Here is a 22,446-nt window from a genome sequence, read left to right on the forward strand (position 1 = left end):
TCAAGTTAAATTAACCTAATAATTAATTAACTCATTAAATATTATAAGAATTCTATTCTCTATATTACAGTAATCAATTGATAAAGTTTTTAACTACTCATTAACACTGCTATCCCCTCTTTGTAGTTTTATTATTTGAATATAATTCCCACTACTATACTCTTCATTTTTTATTTATCGTATCCTCTTGTTCTATCCATCCTTATCGTCACTAAACAAGCCCTCGTGTTATCATTGATGTAGTCTAAAATCTATCACAAAAGGAACTATATTCCCGAAAAAGGTTTCTAGATTGGCTAGTGGGCATGTAACAAAACCCACAAAAATCAAAGCTTTGCAAAACGATGGGCACTATATCCACATCACCTCAAGTATATACACTCTCAAGAATGAACCAGGGTCCACCCCGCTCCTATACTAAGTGGACTTCGCAGTCACATAGAAGCATGAATGCCTATCGTCTCAACAACTATCTACCTTGTGCCATATAAAGATGATATCTACATTCTCTTGTGGGGCTTCACCGAAACAAGGCACCCCATTGAAACCACTTGAATCCCAGGGTAACAAAGGTGCCGCGAAAATATGGCATTCAACACTTGCAGAAAGAGTGAGGTACATGTCCGCGTGTGTAGATATTACTTTCCATTCATTTCCAAGGCAAATCAGGCAAACTTGCAAATTATCTGACCACATCCAGTCTGTCGATCACGTTCAATGCTCTTTCTTTGTCAATATCAAAATCAATCACAGGAAGCTTAGATAAAATTCTATTAAAAGATATTTCCTTGCTTTTACTTGACGAATGACTGCTACTCTTGGTCAGTCTGCAGTTCTCCCTGAATCCAATCTTCATACTGTCCAAGTCCAAGCTTTTACTGATCCGTCTAATTGGTAATTTCCTATTTACATCCTGCAACATCTTTTGCTCATCGATTGTTAACAATGGTAAAAGTGCATTTGCAGAGTGCTTATCTGTCTTTTGCAAGGCAGCACCAGCAGGGGACTTGATGGCAGGCCTCACTTTGCCATCACTGCCAGCCTTATTTCTGATGGCCAAGCGATGAAGCCATAAAAGAAGTTCAAGAATATAATATTCTACTTTGTCCTTATTTGCATGGTAGAATGTCTCGATCCGTATTACACCAGTCTGCAAGGTCTTCCTGTTTAACTCAGAGCTTCAAGAACCAAGCAATATTTAAAATCGGAAAGGATCAAAAGCAACACAAAATATAGAAAGGAAAAACATAAAAACTTAAAAGAGACTTGCTTACCCTGTGTTTGCCCACTCCCCTACCCAACCAAATCCATGATGTGCTCTGAACCAAATTTAAAACAACCAAAAGAAAGGGCCAAAAAGGATTAGACTTAATGTAAATAAAGTGAAGATTAAAGAAAGATTTTCACATAGGTCAGAAGGAGCTACTTGACGAAAAGCCAGACATCTTACTTGGATGTGTTAGTGGCCATTGGAACCAACCAATGTAATGTTTTCTCCATCTCATCTTTGATATCTGCTACAGTTAGCTGTAGAAGTCAGACAGCAACCATGAGGAAAGGGCCAAAAAGCAATGAAAAAAATTAAAAATTTTCATCTTTGGTTGAAAGTTGAAAGCTGAAAGCAGAAGAAAAATTATTCTGCAGAAGTTGTTAAGCATTTTCTTTAGCATTCTAATTATTTAAGATGTTTGCAGCGGGTTAACACGCCAGGAAAGTGTAAAGGACGCATTGGTTAATAAAATCAAGGGCATTAAATGAAGATTCATCACAACAAGTGACTAATTGATGTCAACGAGGAGGTTGATTGAGGAGTGATTGATTAGCAACTATATAATAGGTATATTCTTCCCTCGTCAATTGTGGGATAGAGGCAAAGTGTGCTTCAACCTAAAGTTTTCTATCTCTATCAGACTTTCCAGTAAATTTTCTGTGATTTTTTAGAATAGAAAGTATCCGCAGGTAGTCATACCTCTTCTGCAATATGAAATGACGGTAATTTGGAACGCAGAGCTAATTTTATATTAGGAGGCAAGCTTTGATATAATGCATCCCTTGTATTTGCAGGCATAGAACTGGATCTGGCTACCTGAAAGTATTAACTCAAACTCAGTACAATGTTCTTCAATGCATTATCTTGGTAAGACACAAAATTGAACAGCCATGAATTAGTATAACTACAGCCTATTCAATCCAGGAAAGTACCAGGGATTCAGCAGTGAACAAATCATATCTCAATTATCATATAGCTGCATAAATGTACAACCTGACCAAAGCATAAGAATCCTGTACTAAATGTTAAGATGCCTAGCTTCCGAATAAGTTAGTTGTGAGCAATAACCGCTTCAAACATGTCCAGTTCATGCACAGCATTATCAAGAGATTAATATACAGGATCACCTAGGTGAAAAGAGATTATGAATGCATCAAGTAGTTTTTTTCTGATGCATATACATTTCTATCACCCAAATTATCTCAAAGGAACTGAAGCTTGTTACATTCTAGATCAGACTATAGTATGCAGTAAAATCCATTCTCTCACCAACCCACATCGCGATTTAGGAACTCACACATCCTCCTTAATCAAATGGCACCACTGCAAAACTGGAAAACCTAGAAAGAACACCTTCCTAATCTCAATGAAAAAAGACTTTCCAGCAAGCAATCAAATAGGTTCAAGCACCTCTACTTTCAGGTTCAGGCAGTTCCTTTACTGAAGTTTTTCAGGTAGAGGAGCATGGATTGAATCTTCTTATTACCCCTGATCCCATCCTTTCTTATCTTAAGATCTTTCTTGTTATAAAGTCCTTCCTTCTTCTTTAATTGGTCGCACCAACTTGTTCCCAACTAGAATGTGCTATGAGCCCATGAGAGCTTGATGCAGAACAACTAAATCAATCAAAAGAAAATTCAAGGAATGTAGTCTGATGCTTTGACAATGTGGGAAGTTTCAATTACAGCCAAAAAATGGAAAAAACAAACAAAATTTGATATTCTTTCAGCCATAAGCTACCTTATGATATAGGCGTTCGGATTTCAAGAAACAAGGGAAAAAAGGCACTATAAACAACTTTTCCATTTCAAAAGTACCAATAGAAGGCAGGAAGGCATATTGATAACAAATTAGTGAAGAAAATGCCAGTTTTTTTTTCTTTAGTTGTAGTGTGCATAACAAATATTCCAGATTACATCAACAGTTCTAGAGAACGTCTTTCAAAATCATGAGTCATAAGAACCTTCACAAAGGTCTATAAAAGCTGTAGGCAAGTTCAAAACATAAAAAAGAAACGAAAATTTATCTCCTAGTTTTATCTTATTTATGTCACAAACATGATCACCTTAAGACATCGACACCTTGGTATTGAGTGCATTGTCACAATCCACAGATAAAAAGAAATATTATTGAGATAGAAAGTGTTATATATCATTAAATTTTGAGGATCACCCTGTTTTAGTAAGATCATCCATTATCAAGGTCAGGTCACAGATGGTGTAGCAACCTGATGTACAATTAGTATTAGAAATTAGAAAGTATGAGGAATTATCCATGGAAACTGCACTATCTGATATCAATGCAGCCAAGTTTATAGAAGTTAAATGCTTGGCTTTACTGCTGATTCATGGTTGAGTTCCTCACTTAAAAATATTAATGTTTAAAAAAACAAAATTTACACTCTAATCCAATATGCAACATGAAATCCAAACGTAATAGAAGGAAAGTAACAGAGAAGTAGCAGAGAAGAATTTCAATACTTAAGGGAAGCAAGAGAAGCTACTCTAGAAACTCCATTTAATTTTCACCTGCTTCAAGGCAAGGCACAAAAAAAAACAAAAAGAAATGAAATGAAGTAAATACAATGAATAAGATCTAACTCACAAGAGTATCAATTTGAAGCACCATGTTTGCATAATGCAAAGCAAGTCCTGCAGGGCCCAATCTTTGGCGATTGCTCTTGAGTCCAATTAATGGTTTGTGGCTATCTGCAGGTGCCCATGGATGACAACATTACATGTATGTAGAATACATATTCACTTCAACAGTATTTTGATGAGATCATGAGGATAAAATCAGTGATCTAATGGCCATTAATGGGCACATACCTGCACTGCCAAAGGCATTGCTTATCTCTGAATGCAAAAAATGGACAATGTCTACAAGCTTCTCCATAACCTGAAAACCGTTAGATTTTGAATTACACACAACTTTTCGCTGTTCTCCGTCAATGATATTCACAAGATGAACAACTAATAAATAAAAATTATTCCTCAACACTATCTTCGGCATTATATGTAGATCCGATACAACGACGGGTTAAGAGAGGATATCATAAAACAAACAAGGATGAGGATACCGAGCAAAAAGATAAACACATCATGCAGAAAAGCAATCTGAAGTTACCTCCTCCAAACTTCTAGACCAGAGGGATTTTTTCTTTAAATGCTTAATTTGCTTCTTTTGACTTTTAATTTCCGCCCTCAAGAATGCAAGGTTATCGCCTACATGTTAGAGAGAGATACTGAAAGTCAAAAGTATATCTACAAGAAACTATAAACAAATACTGCTCAATATACTGCAAGGTCAAACTTCTGGGTTAGAGTGACTTTAATTTCAAAAGTATGTAATACAGTAAACGATCATTTAAGCCTTCAGAATTACATTGTCAACAATAATATTTAATTCTGGTTCCAAAGAAATTAAAACAAATATCAGAAAAACCAAACTAGATACTTTGGCAACTGCCATCTGACTGTACAGTGTACAGCATTAGTATTACACTTTAGTAGGGCTGATTTTCAATGAGACCCAACGGCAAATGGAGAAGGCATTCAGAACAGAGTAGAATAAAAAAGGGATACAGCTGAAGTAGAAGATTGATATCCAGTATTCTAGTTCCTATATCCATGTTAGAGTCTTTGATGAGATAGTATTTAATGCTATCATATATCTTTTTCAACTTCTCAGAACCAATTAAATGATCAATGTGGACCTTGGCCTGTTTCCACAAATTTATCACCATCTAAATGATCATTCTGTTTAAAATAAAATAAAATACCAAAGTTAACATTCACTTTAGATTAAAACTCTACAAGAGCTTTGCATTTAAGGTTCAAATTTGCTAGCTACAAACAAAAGTAGCATATTATGTATGCCATGGTTCATGGGTAAATATTCCATAATTACCTCTTTGATCCTCCTCTTCACACTTACGCTGAATATCTTGTTCAAATCTATCCAAAGCATGTAATTCATGGTACAATTCCTGCAGCCACACAAAATTAAAAGTATACCTTTTAATTTCTTTATATTCTCAGCTTCAAAAGTAACTCTCAGTCCTCAAACAACTCTAAGCACTTTCTTTAATGACACTAGGAAATCACTTACAGCTGTAAACTGAACCAAAGTCATCCATTGTTGCATTATTGATTCTGCCTCATCTCTTGACAGTCTTTGCGCATTTAGTTCTTTGTTAATCCTAAAATTTACAATGAAAATACAGCTCAGCATAAATAAAAGGCTAAATATTTTTTTGAAGATGAATGAATGGATGGACGACTTCTGTAAGTACAATTTATATTACTTCTCAAAGTAACGGTCTAAGTTGTGCCACTGAGGATCCTTTGAACGATTTCCAAAACGAATCACCTCATCAGAAAAAACTTTCAACTCCTGCCTGACAACATAGCCCAAAATCATATATAATTGACTTTTTAATTTTATAGGGTCATGACAATGCAAAACAATAAAAAGTTAGCTTTATTCACGATACAGAAATCATTCTTAGAAATGTCATTTAATCCAATGCTTACCTCTTGTCCGCAGCAACAATCCTAAGAAGTTCATCTATATCCTTTGATACTAAATCTTGCACAGCCTCTGAAAGAAGCACCTCTTCTTTTAAATGCCTGATACTTTTAGTGGAAAGAGATTGCAGAAGATTATAACCTTTGACAATTGTGTTTGCAACCTCAAATGCTAAGATAGAAATTTCATTCCCCTTTATTGCAGCTCCAGAAACAAAGCCACTGCCAGCATTTAAATTTGTCATGCTACTCCCAAGAGTGTCCAGAACCTCTACTGCCTTCCCAAGTCCAATAGTACCAGCTCTGCCCAGGCGTGAACTCACCTCTGAGACCTGAAACAGAAAGATATTAGTAGATATTTCCATTTTTCTCCTACATTATCTATATAAGTACAACCAAATGAATGATTTTATACATGCCCCCTCACACAAAAGCCTTTGGGCTTGATGCATGGACAACGAACACGCCTGTTTCACCTTGTGCTACAATCCATCCCAATCATGCAGAATAGCTCCTAACAACTTGGTCATAAAAGCTTTGATTTACACCTTAAGTACCAACTCTCCCAAAAACTTAAGCTAGTATTAGCTAGCATCCTACGATTTGTCATATATCTAAAACAAAGCATGTCCCTATTGGCATCCAAAGCCCTTGAATAATATAAAATACGTACTAGAACAACAACCTAATCCTAGGCCTCAAGTATACAATAACTGAGATAACGAATACAGCAACAAACAAGATAAACAACACACTTCTACGATCCCTAATTACGAATAAATAAACCCTAAATCCCAACTCAAACCTCATTTCCAATTCATATACACAGATCATAAGTTACCACAAGAGTCACTAACATTATCCACTCATATCGCATCTTCTGTCACCTTTAGTTCAAAGAGATTGCGGTGGACGAATTTGCCTTGCCTTTCCCTATGAACTAACACCACAACGCGTGCGAAAAAATCGCAGAAAAAAAAACTATCAACAACGGCACAGTCTTGGAGAACGTGACGTTGAGACACACAGAATACATCATCTTGGAGTTGCGTATATTTACAATAGAGAAATAGTTTAACCTTAGACCTAGACTTGTGAGGCAAAGAATCATCGGCGAAGCGCGGAATTCCGTCGTAGAAATCTTCATCCGTAATGGTTCGAGAAGGTTCTGGAAGAGTCCTCTCCATTCTCTGAGGCGCGGTGGTGAAAACGGCGACCTTATTATCGGGAGGAGCATCGGCGGTGATGAACACGGGATCATCCTCTGTGGACCTCGAACAGAGGCCTCCCATGACTTGCGACAGCCACACCAAGAACTCAATCTTTGAATTTGAAGGTGCTGCCATGAAGAGTTAGCACTCATTGATTCTTGGTCATTAGTATTAGTTGGTGGCTGTAGTGAATAATAATAGTAAGTGAAGAAGAAAAGGTAAAAAGAAAATGCGGTACTATAAGTAGTAGTAGTAAGGTTTTGGGAAACGAATTCCAAAAGGGAAGAGACAGGGGAGAGAGGGAAGTGACTTGTCACTTGTGGGGTTGAGACAAAATAAGAGCTTTGAAAATGAACATTTGCGCGAGAACAAGTCTACCCTCACATTCATTTTCTATTGGGCGCCAATCAGGTACTCCTAATCATGCATATTTAATTATTAAATCATGTCTTATGGCTAGCCAAAAGGGATTGAACGGGGTTGACTATTATCTGTTCGGTCCAACCATTTGCTGGAACGGGCCAGGTGTAGACTAGACTAGGCCTTCAAATATACTTTCTTTCGTGCCTTCTCCTACTTCCTTCTCCTTAGGTGTTAGCTTCCAACTCGCTGTACAGTAGCGCGGGACCTCCACCCCTTGTTTAGGTCCGTTTTGTGTACAAACTATCCACTTTTTTCCGTTTGGTCAATGCTTTTACTTTAGTTATTTTTATCCCTTTAAAAGTGTTTTAAAGTTAATTTTATTAAATATTTATTATTTTAATAGCATTTGTGATCATAAAGTTAAGCTGACATAATTTTTAGAAGTTAAAAGTTTCAAATAATTTTATAATTATTTAAAAAATATAATAGACTTAATTATTAAATTATATTTCTTTAAATAATAAAAAACTTGTGCATTACAAGAAAAAACTACCTAATTTGTTAAAAATATTTATTTAAACTTTTAAAAATTTAATTAATTAAATATCTTAGACTTAAACTTATAATATATTAGATTAATAGGCTAGCCTCTTTAAGCTTGTTGTGTATGTGTATATAATTTTTATGTAAAAAAATATAATATATTAATAATATTTATATTTGATTAAATTAAAAAAATAGTCTAGACCTATTTATAATTAAATTAAATATTCTATTAAAAGAATTTAATATAAAATAAGTAATGAATTAAATAAAAAAAGTAATTTAAACTTTTAAAAGGATAACTGAGTCTTATGAATAAATTTATTATACGTAACACATTTACACTTTATAATTATAAAATAGATTAAATATCTTTACGCAAATTCCAACTTTGTGATTATTTTTTTGAAAGTTTTGTTAGTATTAGCATTTAGTATTAATTTTAAATATCTAAAATTAGTAATTTTTTATTAAAGTATAATAAATACTTACATCTCTAATAAAAAATTATTCTTTTAAGATATTGAAGCCAACCCTGATATTAATATTTTACTTTTTTATCCAAACAATTTAAAAATTCTCCTATTTTTTAATTATTTTTTCTCTTATCGCTTATTTCTTTTCTTCTTGCTTTTTTCCTTCCGTGTTTATTTCTACATCCAGAGATACAATCAATGTGGCCATAAATTTTGCATTGAGAGTTGACTTCACAAGAAGAAGCATAAGCAAGGTGCACACCCTCCATTACTTCTCCATCAAGCGGTTGATTTTCTGCTAAATTCGTGGCATGATAAATGACGGTGGATTTCTCACGAATCATGATACTTAGATTTGCATAGATCCATTAAAAAAATAAAAAATTGTAGCATTTGGCGCAAGTGATGTCTTGGGAGAGATTAAACTAAATAAGACTACTTATAAGAGCTGAAAATTATTTTGTAACACTCTAGAATTATAATTTTTTTTTAAATTAAACACACTTGCTTCTCTCATAAATGATTTTTTTAATGTTTTATCCTTTTCTTGCACAACTTTTTGATTCGGATCCTTTCTAATCTGTGTAGGAATTGAATGTTTAGTTTTATTTTTACTCTTAAACGAAAAATTTTGCTTAGAACTTTCGTTTAAGTGAATTGCTCTAACCACTCCCATCTCCTTCCTGAAGATGCTCTGATATAGAGATGTTGAGTTTTTTGTACAAAAAGTTTGCCAATTTGTCCTTATCGTTACCTTTTAATTCTTTTCGCCTTGTTCCTTGGTTTTGTCCACACCTCTCACACAAGGAGACAATGTTGCCAAAGATTGGGCATAACCTTTCCACGGTGTGTAATGAGAATGTAACATAAGAAAGGTCATAACTAAAACTTACAGAGTTTGTAGTTCTTTACCTCAGAAACAATAATTAAAAAGTTTTCTAGTTTTACTCTCTTTCTATGATTTTTATTTTCTTGAGGTGTTTTTTTTTCTCCTTAGATATTCGCTTAATCGCAAAAAGATAACTTAAAATGTACAAGAAATATGCACACTTGCACCTAAATGCAAATTAAGTTTTAATAGGTTCTCAAGAAAGTATTTGTTTTATCAATGGAGGTTGGTTTGACTGGCAAGCAGCTCGGTATCACTTAAGTAAAGTATCAAGTTTGAATTTTTGTATATGTAAAAAAATTTCAATAAATAGACTTATCCACCACATTCAGGTGCGAAACTAGGTCGGATCCGGATTAAACCAGATGAAAAAAAAAATGTTTGTTTATAATTTTGGACAACAACAAAGACACAAGTGAACGATTCCAATAGCAATATTTGCACCCATTATTGTGTCATTGTACTACAATCAAGAGACAAGTCTCTTTAACCATAAAAATAAACTTTGCCATAAAGGTTCTAAATTGACTTTAAACATCTCGATAAAGTGAGTAATTTAATGCAATTTACTTAAATGAATGTTTTAAACAAAAAATTTCAAGTATAGTTTCTATAAAAAATAGAGGGGATTCAAATTCCTTTTCTATCCTTTTTTAATTTAAATTTATAATCACAAAACTTGTCATTACTAATTTTTCAAAAGCTATTATCATTGAATTTGCTTAATATTAATAGATATTATCGTAGAAACTTAGAAGATAATCTTTGCAACTGAAAAATACTTTTAATATTTTGTCTAAAGGCTCACAATGACATGAATTAGTATTGATAGAATTTAATTTGCTTTGTTCCAAGTTTGGATAGGTAAGAATTACTATTAGTATTTTTTTTTTAAGCCATGTATGTATAAGTAGTTCAAAAAACCTATATCTTTATACTTTCTAAACTTAAAACTACATATTTAAATTAATTATCCACATTTCATAACTTAAACACATGGATATCTTAATTTTTGTTGATCTTGACAAAGGATTCTCAATACAGTTAAAAACATCTTAATACTAACACTACATTTTCGTTTTACATACTTTGCACAACTTGTTTCTTCTTTCCCTCAATGCATTTCTTATTTTTTTTATTTTTCTCCATCTCATTTCACCTTGACATGCATGACTTGTTTATCACTTCTTTTATGACTAGACAAACTCGATGTTAAGAACATGTTTGATTACTAATTTAAAAATATTTTTTATTTTTAAAATAAATTACAGTACAAAATTGTATTAAAATTTATTTTTAATAAACAGAAAATAGTAATAAACATAATCTAATTCTTTTTATTTTTCTCCACCCCATCACATAACACATCTTATTTCTCCCCTGACATGCATGATCCATAATTTATTTGTATAATACTCCAAATAGAATTACACTGTAATTTTAAAAAATATTACGAATAAAATTAATTTTCAACGTGACCTTTTTATAAACAAACATAATCTCCATTATATTAACATATTTGGTGGCCTCCATCATTTCAACTCTTTATATTTACTTGCATTTTTTCATTCTCTGTGACACAGGTAAATATTTTAATTTAAGTTGATTTAAATAATTTCACAAAATATAAATATATTCTGCTGACGCATTCCAAACTGAAATGCTTCTTATTCAATCAAAAAGGGTAATATTGTTTGTCATGCTCACAACTAAACGAAAAAATAAAAATGTTAGCTTAGAAAAAGAAAAGCGGATGGAGAGTAAGACACGTCTGAATTCACATGTTCAGACACGCTCTCACTATCTCTCCAATGAGACCAAAAAACCAACCACTCACCAATTCGAAGCGCACAGTAAAATACAAAGAGCGCCACGCCACAGTTCAATTGCTTCCAAATTATAGCGTCGCGTTGGCTTGAGTGACTTTCAACTTGATTGGTTCATTCCTGTTCTTCATCTAATCCAAACTGTAATCTAGGGTTCCATTAAGTTGTTGCATGTTCTGAGTTGCCTCCAAAATTCTAAATCCAACAACACACAACAACGTAGATAACATAGATGTACTCGAGCAATTTGACTGGGTTCCTCTTAGCTGTAGTATCAAGCGCTTTCATCGGCTCAAGCTTTATCATCAAGAAAAAGGGTCTTCAACGTGCTAGCGTCAACGGAACTCCAGCTAGTTATTCCTTCTTCCTCTCTCATTCTCATTCTCTATGCTGTTTTCTTCTTCCTAATTCTTCATTGCAGGTGGTGGCGGCTATGGCTATCTGCTACAACCTCTTTGGTGGCTCGGAATGGTTACCAGTCAGTACCTAACTGTGCTTTTTTTTTTCACTTTTTTTTTTCAGTTCTGATTTTCTTGCCTCGTTTTTCTTACAGTGATTGTTGGAGAAATAGCGAATTTTGTGGCTTACGTCTATGCTCCCGCGGTGCTTGTCACACCGCTTGGTGCTTTGAGTATTATTGTTAGGTAAGACCACAGCCAATTTTTCTATTTTTTTTTTTAAATTGAGGGTTTTGTTGTTGTAATTTAATATACTGTTTTGTGACATTTTGGAAATGGGTAGTGCCGTCTTGGCGCATTTCATGTTGAATGAGAAGCTGCAGAAAATGGGCGTGCTCGGGTGTCTTTTGTGCATTGTGGGATCAACTGTGATTGTGCTCCATGCACCTCAAGAAAAGTCTATTGGTTCTGTTCAAGAAATATGGCAATTGGCTATTCAGCCAGGTATGCTGTTGCTTGGCGAGGTTTTGTTGTGTTTTTGCGATGAAGCTCGTGACTGTAGCTGTAGCTTACTGGATCACGATATTGTGCTTTATTTTATTTTATGTTTGCCTGATATTACTGCTTTCTGTTTTGGCATTCAGCATTCCTGTTGTACACTGCCTCGGTGATGGCTGTAGCAATCTTTTTGATTTTGTATTGTGCGCCTCGCTATGGCCAAACTAATATTTTAGTTTATATTGGAATATGCTCCATAATTGGTTCCTTGACTGTAAGTGATTCTTCCTATTCATTTTTCCTTCTACATTGTATGTGTGACAGTTGACAAAACTCAATACCAGAGGTCACCTTTTGTTTTGCACCTTTTATAGAATGTTTTGTTTCTCAGGTCATGAGCGTGAAAGCTATTGGCATTGCTTTAAAACTTACGTTGGAGGGTGCAGATCAGTTTGTTCATTTTCAGACATGGATTTTTATGATGGTTGCTATTTCCTGCATCGTTACTCAATTAAATTACCTTAATATGGTCTGTATCACTCTCAACTTTTTATGTGAACACAATGTTTGGTATTTTAAGTAAAAAAGTTAGAGCCTGTGTTTATCTTCCCTTTATAAGAAATAATGTAGCTCTTCTGTGTTGCCTTTCTATTATGTACAACATTTTGCTTGTATTTAGTACAAGGAGGCATTTTAGTTTGCAAAGGTAATAACTGTTTCTTCATTCACTGCCTACTATCAACTTGCCTGTGTTGAAGTTTTCATCTAAAGTACTTGCATACCATTATATCAATTAAAGAAACATTTTTGTAGGCTTTTATGAGCTAATCTAGAAGTTCAAGGTGCAAATAACATCCATGATTCCATGTAACGCATTGCCTGGGCCACCAGAATTGATAATCTTCAAGTTCTGATTCCTGAATTTTGATTTACATGATTGTTATTTCCATGACTTTCTGTTGTCATCATTTGCTGGTTAGTTGGTCTTCAAAATGGGCTTGTATGCTGACCAGTTCTTGCATGATTGCAGGCATTGGATACATTTAACACAGCAGTTGTTTCTCCAATCTATTATGCCTTGTTTACATCTTTTACAATATTAGCTAGCGCAATCATGTTTAAGGTTGGTTTTTTACTTAACAAAATGACAAATCACTAATGCATCTACAGAGACATCTTAATGATCAAGCGCTTCAACTATATGTTTTAACCCTGCCTCCTCTACTTTTCTTATACAGGACTATTCTGGTCAAAGTGTAACCAGCATTGCATCAGAGCTATGTGGTTTCATAACTGTTTTATCTGGAACAACTGTATTACACTGTACAAGAGAGCCAGATCCTCCAGTCAGTACAGGTAAGGAGTCCTTTGTTGATGTAAGGTCCTCATCATATGTGCCTTTGTATTGGGTGCAGTCAAAGACTTATTTATCAGTATTAGGTAGCTTGACCTGCAATATAGTTTTTTTTTAACCCCAAAGGCTATACTACAAATTTTAGATAATGTGAGAAAATTGCTCATGTTTTCTTCTTGACTCCTTACTTAATTCTGACATATATGAGCAGCCATGCCATGAAATAGATGATATATATATACAAATTATTGAAGTAACAAGCAAGGGTGCCAAAATCAAGATGTTATTTAGGATTGGAAAGGGAGGAGAAAGCTTAAATTCTGAAAATGCAACAGACATTGTAAGTTCTTGCTGTATATATATATATATATTCTTAACATTTAAGTAATACTAAAACAAAAATTGAAGAGTGGAGAAAATAAAAAAATGAGAGAGAAAGCTGGGGAAAAAGGAGAACAATATTACCACCACATGCTAAAAGGGAAGAGAAAAATAGAACGGAACAAAAAACTGCAACCTAAAACAAACCTTTGGAGAAGAGAATTCATTTCATGATTTTGACCATTAAGCAGTGACCCAAATAAAATATGAGCAAGTCTAGTAGAAGAGACGGGGTGAAATGAAGAACAAACCTATTGAGGAACACTAACAGGGAAACATTGAGGTTGTAGATGTGGAGAGCTCACTAAAGTCTAAACAGAAACTCCTCCAAATTGAGTCAAAATGAGTTCTGAGCAAGAATAGAGAACTCAAAGAATAGATTGTGAGCATTCAAATGAGTTTGAACAAAGGAGGTTGAAGAATGCCACAAGTACAGTTGGAAGAGAAGAGAGATTAGGTGGAAAAAGACCGACAATAGTTGTTTTTTCCCCCTTCCTAGTCACACAGCCGTACTTGTGAGTTCATGGATCTAAAATGCGAAGAACCCTGTTGGTCCCCCCATGATCAAATGAGCTATCTTGGTGATTCTGCTCCAATGCCACATGCAACAATAGGTTACCTAGATGCTGGCAATTGATGAAAACTTGTGTTGATTCCCCAACCCATTTGAGAACAAAATTTTTTGCATCAATGATAGAAAATTTCCTCGAAAGAAACTACATTTAGAAGAGGACCAAAATGAACCAAAAACAATCTGAAAATGAAGGGAAAATAAATATTTGAAATAGATTAGTCTAATTCAAACCAAAAAGCTAGCTTGAAGGAGGAGAATTATTCTTGTCTTATAAGAGATGTTTGGATATATTTCTAACTAATGCAGGGCATCTTAACACACCTCCTTATATTTAGCATTAAGCATTTGGGGGTGCTGAGTGGCTCAACATCAAGACTAAATGGACTTTGATATTATATTGAAAATAGACTGCAAATGAGATGTTTGGATGAATATGAGATCCTTTAGTTTCCCAACCAACCTTCTATTTCTAGCTGGATCAGAATAGGGTTCCCCCAAGTAGTTTAGCATTTGGGTCTCTAGGAGTGTCCACCAGTTTTGAATTCAATAGATTGCTATCATCAAGGATATCAATGTCATACTTCCTTTGTGAGATCACAATACTATCTTTGGGTTGTGTCATTCTATTCTCTAGAAGTATCGAAGTGTGTCAAAATCATGGTGATCACCATCAATGATAACAATGATGTCAATATACATAGCCAAATAAAATGGCAATAGAAGATGCAATGGTATGCTACCTTGCTTTGCTTTGTATCTTGTTGAACTATTGAACTGCATAGCTAAAATGGCCCGACCAAGTTCAAGGAGATTGTTTAAGGTCACATAGGGACTTGTGAAGATGACCAACCATGCTAAAAGATTCCTCCTGACCAACAAATGCAGGTGTTTGCTCCATATTAGAAATGGACTAAGTCTAACTCAATTCAAAAGTTATCTCAAGAGAAATAAATATTGTTGAAGTCTTATTAGGGAACTTTGGCCATATCCCTTGTCAATGTTAAACATCTTAACAAGAAATAAAAACATTAACCAAGTTTTATCTCACTACGTGGGGTTGCTTATCTACTCCCACAACATTCAATATGGAAATCATTAAGATAACGCTGGCATAACATTATAGCCTCCCTATTCCTGTCAAAAGTCAAAACCTTTAAAATCATCACAAACTGTTCCATCATGAAAGAACATGCCCAATCTCTGCAAATTAATTTGCTTATTAGAGTAATATTTTAAACTAGGGAATTACCTTGTATAGGTGGGGTAGTAGAAGTGTGGAAATATACTGTAGCATTTAAGCACCAATTACTTGGATACAGTAGTAGAACCTTAACGGTTCTTAGCTAGTAATGAGGAGTTAAGGGTTCAATAGTAATAGCTATAATTATATGTGCTGAATGATAAAAAAATGGGGAAATAGGATCATTGTTTTCTATGTTGCTTTTCATAACATTTTTTTCCCATTTCTGGCCAATGATTAGTTTCTTCATTTTTCTGGATAGATTTTGCTTTTTATGGAATGTATTTTTTCTTGTATGCTGAATATTTGTCATTGCAATTGTACCAAAGAAAGTAGATTATTAGTTCATACTTCATATTAGGCTTTTTTTATTATTTTTTAAAAAACTATTATTAAAATATAAATTTTTTAAAACAATTTCCTTGTTTAGAGTTTTTTTGGTGATATCATCACTAGTTTTGCCACCACAGATGGAGAGACTTATTTCTTTTATTTAAAAAATAACAGTATAACCATTGTAACTAGCAAAACTTACAGATTTTGTCAAGATCCCTAAGTAGTGGCAAGATTACTTGTGTGAAATGACGACTGGGCGGCAGGTGAAGCATGTATAGTTTTGCCCCAAAGATCTCAGAATATTGTCTTTGTGGCTGGTGATACTCATAGTTTTTATTTAACTTTTAATTTTAAAAATTTAAAATAAATAAATTTTTGCATAAACATATTTATTTACATAATATAATTAATATTATAGTAAACATGTATATTTATTGTTTAATAAAAAAGTATGTATGGATGATTAATTTATTGGATAATAGAGAGGAAGGAAAACGTCAGTATACAATGAAGGAGGAAGCATTCATCACTCGCTGCACATGCTTATCTCCTCTCAACCATCATTTCACACAAAAGCAATCTCGCCACCTGCAATGGCGAGACTTAGGAATCTTGATACATGTCAAAATTTGTAAATTTTGCCACTACGATGGTGGTATTGTTTTTTTTTTTTTTTAAATATGTCTTGCGATCTATAGTGGCAAGATTAGTGATGATGTGGCAAAAAAATACTCCAAATAGGGAAGTTGTTTAAAAAAATTTATATTTTAATTAATAGTTTTTTAAAAAAGAAAATAATAAAGTCTTCATATTATACTTGAATAAATCTTTTCTTTCTTGAGTACTGCTTAATGGATTTTCCTTCCTTGACTACTTTGGTGCATATGGATTCTTCTTTAAATTGTTATTTAATTTGCAAAGGTTGTCATTCATAAATTTTCTCTGATAAGTGTATTCTAGTCCTAATAAATAATAATAGTATCAATATTTGTTTTTTCCCTTCTTAAGATGCTCAAGTTTGAAATTACTTGATGACCATAGAGTGAACTAAGCTTTCTAGTTTCTGGCAAAAAGTATACAGTAGTTCTGCTGTCTAGAGTTGAATACTTTTATAAACACCTATATCTCTTACTTTCCATTTGATGGCTTCTTTTCATTCTATGATTCACTTTCTAAACTTGAATAAAGACAATTAACTTTATCCCTAAAAAAAGAACCTTAAGATTCAAATTGTCGTTTGCATAAATGATATACACTCATCCAATGGCAAATAGGTTCTTTTAGAAAATAAAGGTACATTCAAAGAAGAAAACTAAAACATAATGTTTGGGTAGAGGGCCAATAGTCAACATTTGAGATCCACTAGGATTGCTTAAAATAACTTAGATATGTTTTGACAGTGACATTGAAATTTGTTTTGCAATTTTCTAGCTATGTTTAAGTTGGAGGCTAATAGGCTTTTCAGAAGTGCATATTTTCTCCCTTCTGAAATAACTGGGAGAAGTTACCTAATTATTCTCCACATGCAGATTTATACAGTCCTTTATCTCCAAAAGTATCATGGTATATTCAAGGCAATGGCGAACCTTGGAAACAGAAGGAGGAAGATGGATCACCCTTCAATTTAATTACAGTTATCCGGCAAGACCATTTCAAGTGATACATAAATCTTAAACCGGTAGAACAAGAAGTTATATCTGTCCATTGCTATCCTAGCATTTATGCAGGGACCAAAACTTTTCTCATTGCCAAAGCTCTTCGGCTTATTTACACTAAGAAACAGAATTGTGGCAGGGGGTTATTTACATTAAAGACAGAAATGTGGCAGTGTTATAGGGTTTGGCTCTGACCCCATCTATTTCGTTTAGCAAGATTCGGGAGACTATTGTGCAGGCAGAGGCAAGCCAGTGCCCTTTTTCATCGGTTTTGTTCATTAGTATCATATGAAATGAAAGCTTGAGTGCTATCATCTAAAATGGCAGGAGTGATGTATCTTCCAGTTTGCATCATCCTCATTTAGTTTTGTATTATTTTTTACGCTCTTGTATAGTTGTATTCCTTTCCCCAATTGTATTTTTGGGTTCCAAGCCCGCTCCCAGCCCCGGGATTCTGATTGATTTATGTGAACAATGAAGAATCCTGGTTCTGGTGATGAGAACTAATCTATGTATATTGATCAATGTAATTTTGGTTATTTAATTAAAAGACCTCAATGGTAGGTTATGCATATCTAATATTTTACAGTTGGAGTTACTCTATGATCGGAGACCATAACATTTTGTTTGGTTTGGTTGAAAATGAAAAAAAAAATTAATTAAAAAATATTGCATCTTTTGGGGGTTTTGTCTGAATGTAGGAAGAAAGTATAAATTGTGGGGCTCACAATTTTATCCTTTTTCCGTAGTTTCCTATTTTATCTATGTAATGTTCCACATGTGAGGGCAATTCACGAAGCTTTGTTCAGGACACTAGCAGGTGCTTTGGTCTAAACCTTGCGTTCTATCCATAGCTGCACAACCTCAGTCATGGGATTAAATTTGATCAATGAAATTTGATCAATTACTTTGTTTTACTTTGCAAGCACAATACTTAATCCTTATCTCATCACTTTTTTTCCTTATCACAAAAAAATATACATGTTATTTTCCATTGAAATGTGTTGTATGTTTTGAACAATATTATGAACATGAATTCTTTAGTGCTTAACTTTCAACAACACAGTGTAAGCGGAGTTAAGAACTAAATAACCTTTTGTTTTTATAATTTATAAATTTTTTTATTTTTAAAATTTATGAGCATTTAGACAACATTAAAAAATTAATAATATTTTTGAAAAGTGATCTGTTTATGATATTAAAATAGTAAACATTATTATATTTTATATATCATTAAGGCTTAAATATATTTTAATTACTTCTAAATAGGATTTATTTTAAATTATTACATATTAAATTTTTTTTCAATTTTGTACTTGACGTTAATTTTTGTTAATTAAATAATAATGTGAATCATAATTTGTCAAGTCATCTCTAATCTCTTTTCTCCACTTCACTATTAAGGTTTTACCTAACAAATTTATATCAATATTTTATTTTTTAAAACATTAAAAATAAAAAAATATATAATTTAAATATACAGTGTTTCAAAATTAAGATTCCTTATACTTAAATTTAAGACAATCACAATAACTCTACCAAATAAAAAATGCACTTTGAACTTGAAGTCACGCTCTTCAAAGCGCATGCCCAAGAATTAGTTTTGGACTTATGGCTGATAATTCGAAAAGTTCAGTTTAAAATTTCAAATGACCTATGGCAAGCATATTCGTTTTCGGACTTTTGTAATTACGAGCTGAAAAGAAAATTTTTTTCTTAATAAATTATAATATTTGTTTAGAATTAAAGCATGTGGCTGTAGTTTAGTGGTAAGAATTCCACGTTGTGGCCGTGGAGACCTGGGCTCGAATCCCAGTAGCCACACAAGTCTTTGTTTTTTGCATTTTATATTTTTGAACAAATCAATAACAGTTTCGACTTAAAAAAAAAAGCGTAATTTGAGATTAGGCAAAAATAAATGTAGACAAATTTTTTACCTTTATTGTCTACATTATATTATTCATTTTATTCCACATTCTCCTTTTTTTTTTTAATTTTTTATTTGTAAAAAAAAAAGTGAATAAATTTAACCAATATCATAAGTATATTAATTATAATTTTTTATACATCCTAAAATTTAAAAAAAATATTAATAAATTGATGATTTTTAAATAAAATAAAATAAATATCTTATATAAATATATGTCAAAATATTTTTTTAGATATTTAAAGATGTCTTAAATGTTAGATATATTTAACAAGTTACAACTTCAAACTCAAATAGACAAATGACCATGTGGCTTTTATGGTGACATAGTCATCATCATAAATTTTCAATTAAAAATTTAGAGAACTTACATTATATTATTATATATATGGTAGTTTCTAAAGTGCCTTATATAAATAAAGAGAATATTTTATACTTTTTTATACATAAAATAATTATTATCATAAATTTTATATTAATTAATAGTGAAATTAGTAATTTAAAAAAATATAAATATTTTTTAATCTCTAAAATATTAGAGCGATCACAACTATCAATCCAGTGAATATATACAATTACTTCTCAAATTTATGGGTATCATGACAAACAACTATGTATATTAGCATCCATGGTAATAACAAATTGGCGTATGCATGCTCATGACATTAATAAATCACTCTTCGTTCTAACTACAAAAGTGAATACACGGTGAATTTATCCAATGTTAATACTACTTTGATATGCACTCATTTCTTTAATATATATATATATATAAAGGTGTTAATTGTAGACTAAATATATAATAAGATGAATTGTGACTTATAAAAATAAATTCACGCTTTTGAAGAAAATAAAATTGTCCTAATGATTAATGGCATAAAATATTTTTTAATATTAGATTAAATTAAATAAATTGAATAATGAATTATACTAGATAAGTCACATTATTTCGGTTTTTTGTTAATAAAGAATCATAAAAAAAATGTTTTGATAGTTCTTGTTATGAGACATTTTATAATATTTAAATAGCATTTTTATTTTTTTTAATACTCATTCTTAATAAGTATAATTGATGAAAATAAAAATTTAAATTAAATTTAAATGATATTTTATTTCTTATACTTGACTTAAATTTGTAAGTTAATCTTTACATGTAAAAATTTTGTAAATCAATTTTTACATGTACATTTTTTTCTTGATTTAGTCTCTATTAAGTTTAAAATAAATGATGTTAAATAAGTAAGGGACTAAATTGAAATAAATATACATCTAAAAATTAATTTCTAATTTTTTTTATATATAGAGACTAATTTATAAATCTGAGTCAATAATATTTTTATAAATTTGTGAGACATCTCTAGCATATCTTGATTTTGATGGTATTAAAGGAATGGAGAAAGACGTAGATGGATGCGTCAGTGATTCTGCTGCTAGCAACGCTAATGAGGGCACATTCAAGAACGAAAAAGGGTTTTGATGAGGGATTGAGGTTTGGGGTAGGTGAGTGTGGATAGCGGTGAGGATGAAGGTAGTGAAGTGGTTGGGAAGAAAAGGAAATTTAGTGAAGATTGTTAAGAGTTGATTGAATTTTGGATATGAGAAACTAAAAGATAAAGACACGTGACATTCAGTATAGTTTACACAAGTGAAGAAGAAGAATGAATAGAGTGAAATTGGAGGTAAAAGAAAAGGAGAGAGTATGGATGAGAGTGAGAGTGGTGAAGTAGTTGAAAAAGAAGAAAATTTGATGAATGTTGTTAAGAGTTAGTTGAGTTTAGGGAATAAGAGGTTAAGAGAGGAAGAGATTCTTGCTTCCACTAAGATTGGAGAAACTGAAAGGTAGATTAGGAGCTAGCAAAAGAAAATAATGTCATGGATTTATTTATTCATTTTTATATTTGATTGTTAGTTTTTATACATAAAAAATTAGTACATTTATTTTAATTTAGACATTTTCTTATTTAAAGTCTTTTACTTTTAATTTAATGGAAGGGATTAAATCGAGAATATATATATATATATATATATATATAGATTAATTTACAAATTTTTTATATGTAAGAATTAACTTACAAATTTAAATTAAATATAATAACTAAAATATCATTTAAACTTTTAAATTAATATGGATGAATGTAGTAATGACATTAAATTTAATAATATTAAAAAAATAAAACTAATAAGTTAAAATCTTTTCCAAAAAATCAATTTACTTCAACTATTTTTATGGATATACATAATTTAGTTAAAAGTATCTTAAATAAAAGCTAGAATATAATTATATTAGATGATATCCCTTTCAATTTTTTTATAAGAAAAATTTAATGAATTTATCAAAATTAATAAACAATTATTATTTATAGTATATTTTAAAAAATCTATAATATTACATAATTTAATTATATGTGTATATATATTAAATGAATAAATATATTTATTTATATGATTAATAATAATGTATTTCATCAATATAAATTTTCAATAATTAAAAATATAAATTTATTTCTTATAAATAGAATTAAAAATAATTTTATCAATCTCTCTTCTTATAACGGACTTTAGACATTCAAAGTAATAAGCTTTTATTTAAAAAGACATTGATTACATTAATGATATAAATTTGTAATAAATATTTTTAAAAAAAAATTACTCTCGTTAATTATTTAAGTTTAATTATAAATATAGAGATAATAAAATTATAAAGATATTGATAATTATTTTTTATAAAAAAATGAAAGAGATATTGAGAACAACTTGCTATTACGTTACACTCCATTAATTCGTGACGGATCACGAGCAAATGCATATCAAACACGGCTTTCGATCATCACTCCATTAATTTGATTTTAGCTTCTTTTTTTCCCCTTTTTGTTTTTCTGATCACCTTGCTTTTGTGCATGAAGTAGATACGAATAAATATTCAAATTTGTTAACATATGAAACTTTTTTCCCATTTACTCTTAATTTATTTAATTA

General features: G+C 31.8%; 2 protein-coding genes and 1 non-coding gene across 6 annotated transcripts; 2 read left to right on the forward strand and 1 right to left on the reverse strand.

The window, feature by feature from the left end:
• Positions 1–211: 211 nt before the first annotated feature.
• Positions 212–7,337, reverse strand: LOC113845982. 4 transcript variants are annotated; one of them, XM_027473756.1, is made up of 12 exons: positions 6,879–7,337; positions 5,806–6,131; positions 5,577–5,669; positions 5,381–5,471; positions 5,180–5,258; positions 4,397–4,494; positions 4,099–4,168; positions 3,875–3,978; positions 1,970–2,086; positions 1,451–1,527; positions 1,275–1,319; positions 212–1,178 (listed from the first exon to the last, which is right to left on the reverse strand). In XM_027473756.1, exons 1-12 carry the CDS (start codon positions 7,143–7,145, stop codon positions 683–685), a joined length of 1,863 nt encoding a protein of 620 aa, XP_027329557.1. In that variant the 5' UTR covers positions 7,146–7,337; the 3' UTR covers positions 212–682. The 4 variants fall into 4 exon arrangements, with proteins under 4 accessions (XP_027329557.1, XP_027329584.1, XP_027329566.1 ...); XM_027473783.1 differs by having other exon boundaries at positions 214–1,178; positions 1,451–1,514; positions 6,879–7,203; XM_027473765.1 differs by having other exon boundaries at positions 275–1,178; positions 6,886–6,992.
• Positions 7,338–10,986: 3,649 nt separating this feature from the next.
• Positions 10,987–18,113, forward strand: LOC113867133 (probable magnesium transporter NIPA6). Its single transcript, XM_027502189.1, has 9 exons — positions 10,987–11,460; positions 11,529–11,585; positions 11,661–11,751; positions 11,849–12,009; positions 12,150–12,277; positions 12,395–12,532; positions 13,034–13,126; positions 13,242–13,359; positions 17,418–18,113. The coding sequence occupies exons 1-9, from the start codon at positions 11,340–11,342 to the stop codon at positions 17,546–17,548; spliced, it is 1,038 nt and encodes a 345-aa protein (XP_027357990.1). The 5' UTR covers positions 10,987–11,339; the 3' UTR covers positions 17,549–18,113.
• A 1,182-nt stretch (positions 18,114–19,295) lies between these two features.
• On the forward strand, positions 19,296–19,367 carry TRNAH-GUG. Its single transcript has one exon. It is a non-coding gene; the product is annotated as a tRNA-His (tRNA).
• The last annotated feature ends 3,079 nt before the right edge of the window (positions 19,368–22,446 follow it).

Source organism: Abrus precatorius, unplaced genomic scaffold (genome assembly GCF_003935025.1).
Source record: "Abrus precatorius isolate BTA unplaced genomic scaffold, Abrus_2018 Scaffold10, whole genome shotgun sequence".
In the NCBI taxonomy this organism is placed as follows: Eukaryota; Viridiplantae; Streptophyta; class Magnoliopsida; order Fabales; family Fabaceae; genus Abrus; species Abrus precatorius.

Coding starts and splice junctions, on each gene's coding strand:
- LOC113845982 (XM_027473756.1), bottom strand. CDS start 7,145: ATGGCAGCACCTTCAAATTCAAAGATTGAGTTCTTGGTGTGGCTGTCG. Junction 4,169..4,396: donor GGTCTAGAAGTTTGGAGGAG/GTAACTTCAGAT, acceptor AACGGTTTTCAG/GTTATGGAGAAGCTTGTAGA. Junction 1,528..1,969: donor CATTTCATATTGCAGAAGAG/GTATGACTACCT, acceptor TGACTTCTACAG/CTAACTGTAGCAGATATCAA.
- LOC113867133 (XM_027502189.1), top strand. CDS start 11,340: ATGTACTCGAGCAATTTGACTGGGTTCCTCTTAGCTGTAGTATCAAGC. Junction 12,278..12,394: donor CCATAATTGGTTCCTTGACT/GTAAGTGATTCT, acceptor TTTGTTTCTCAG/GTCATGAGCGTGAAAGCTAT. Junction 13,127..13,241: donor CTAGCGCAATCATGTTTAAG/GTTGGTTTTTTA, acceptor TTTCTTATACAG/GACTATTCTGGTCAAAGTGT.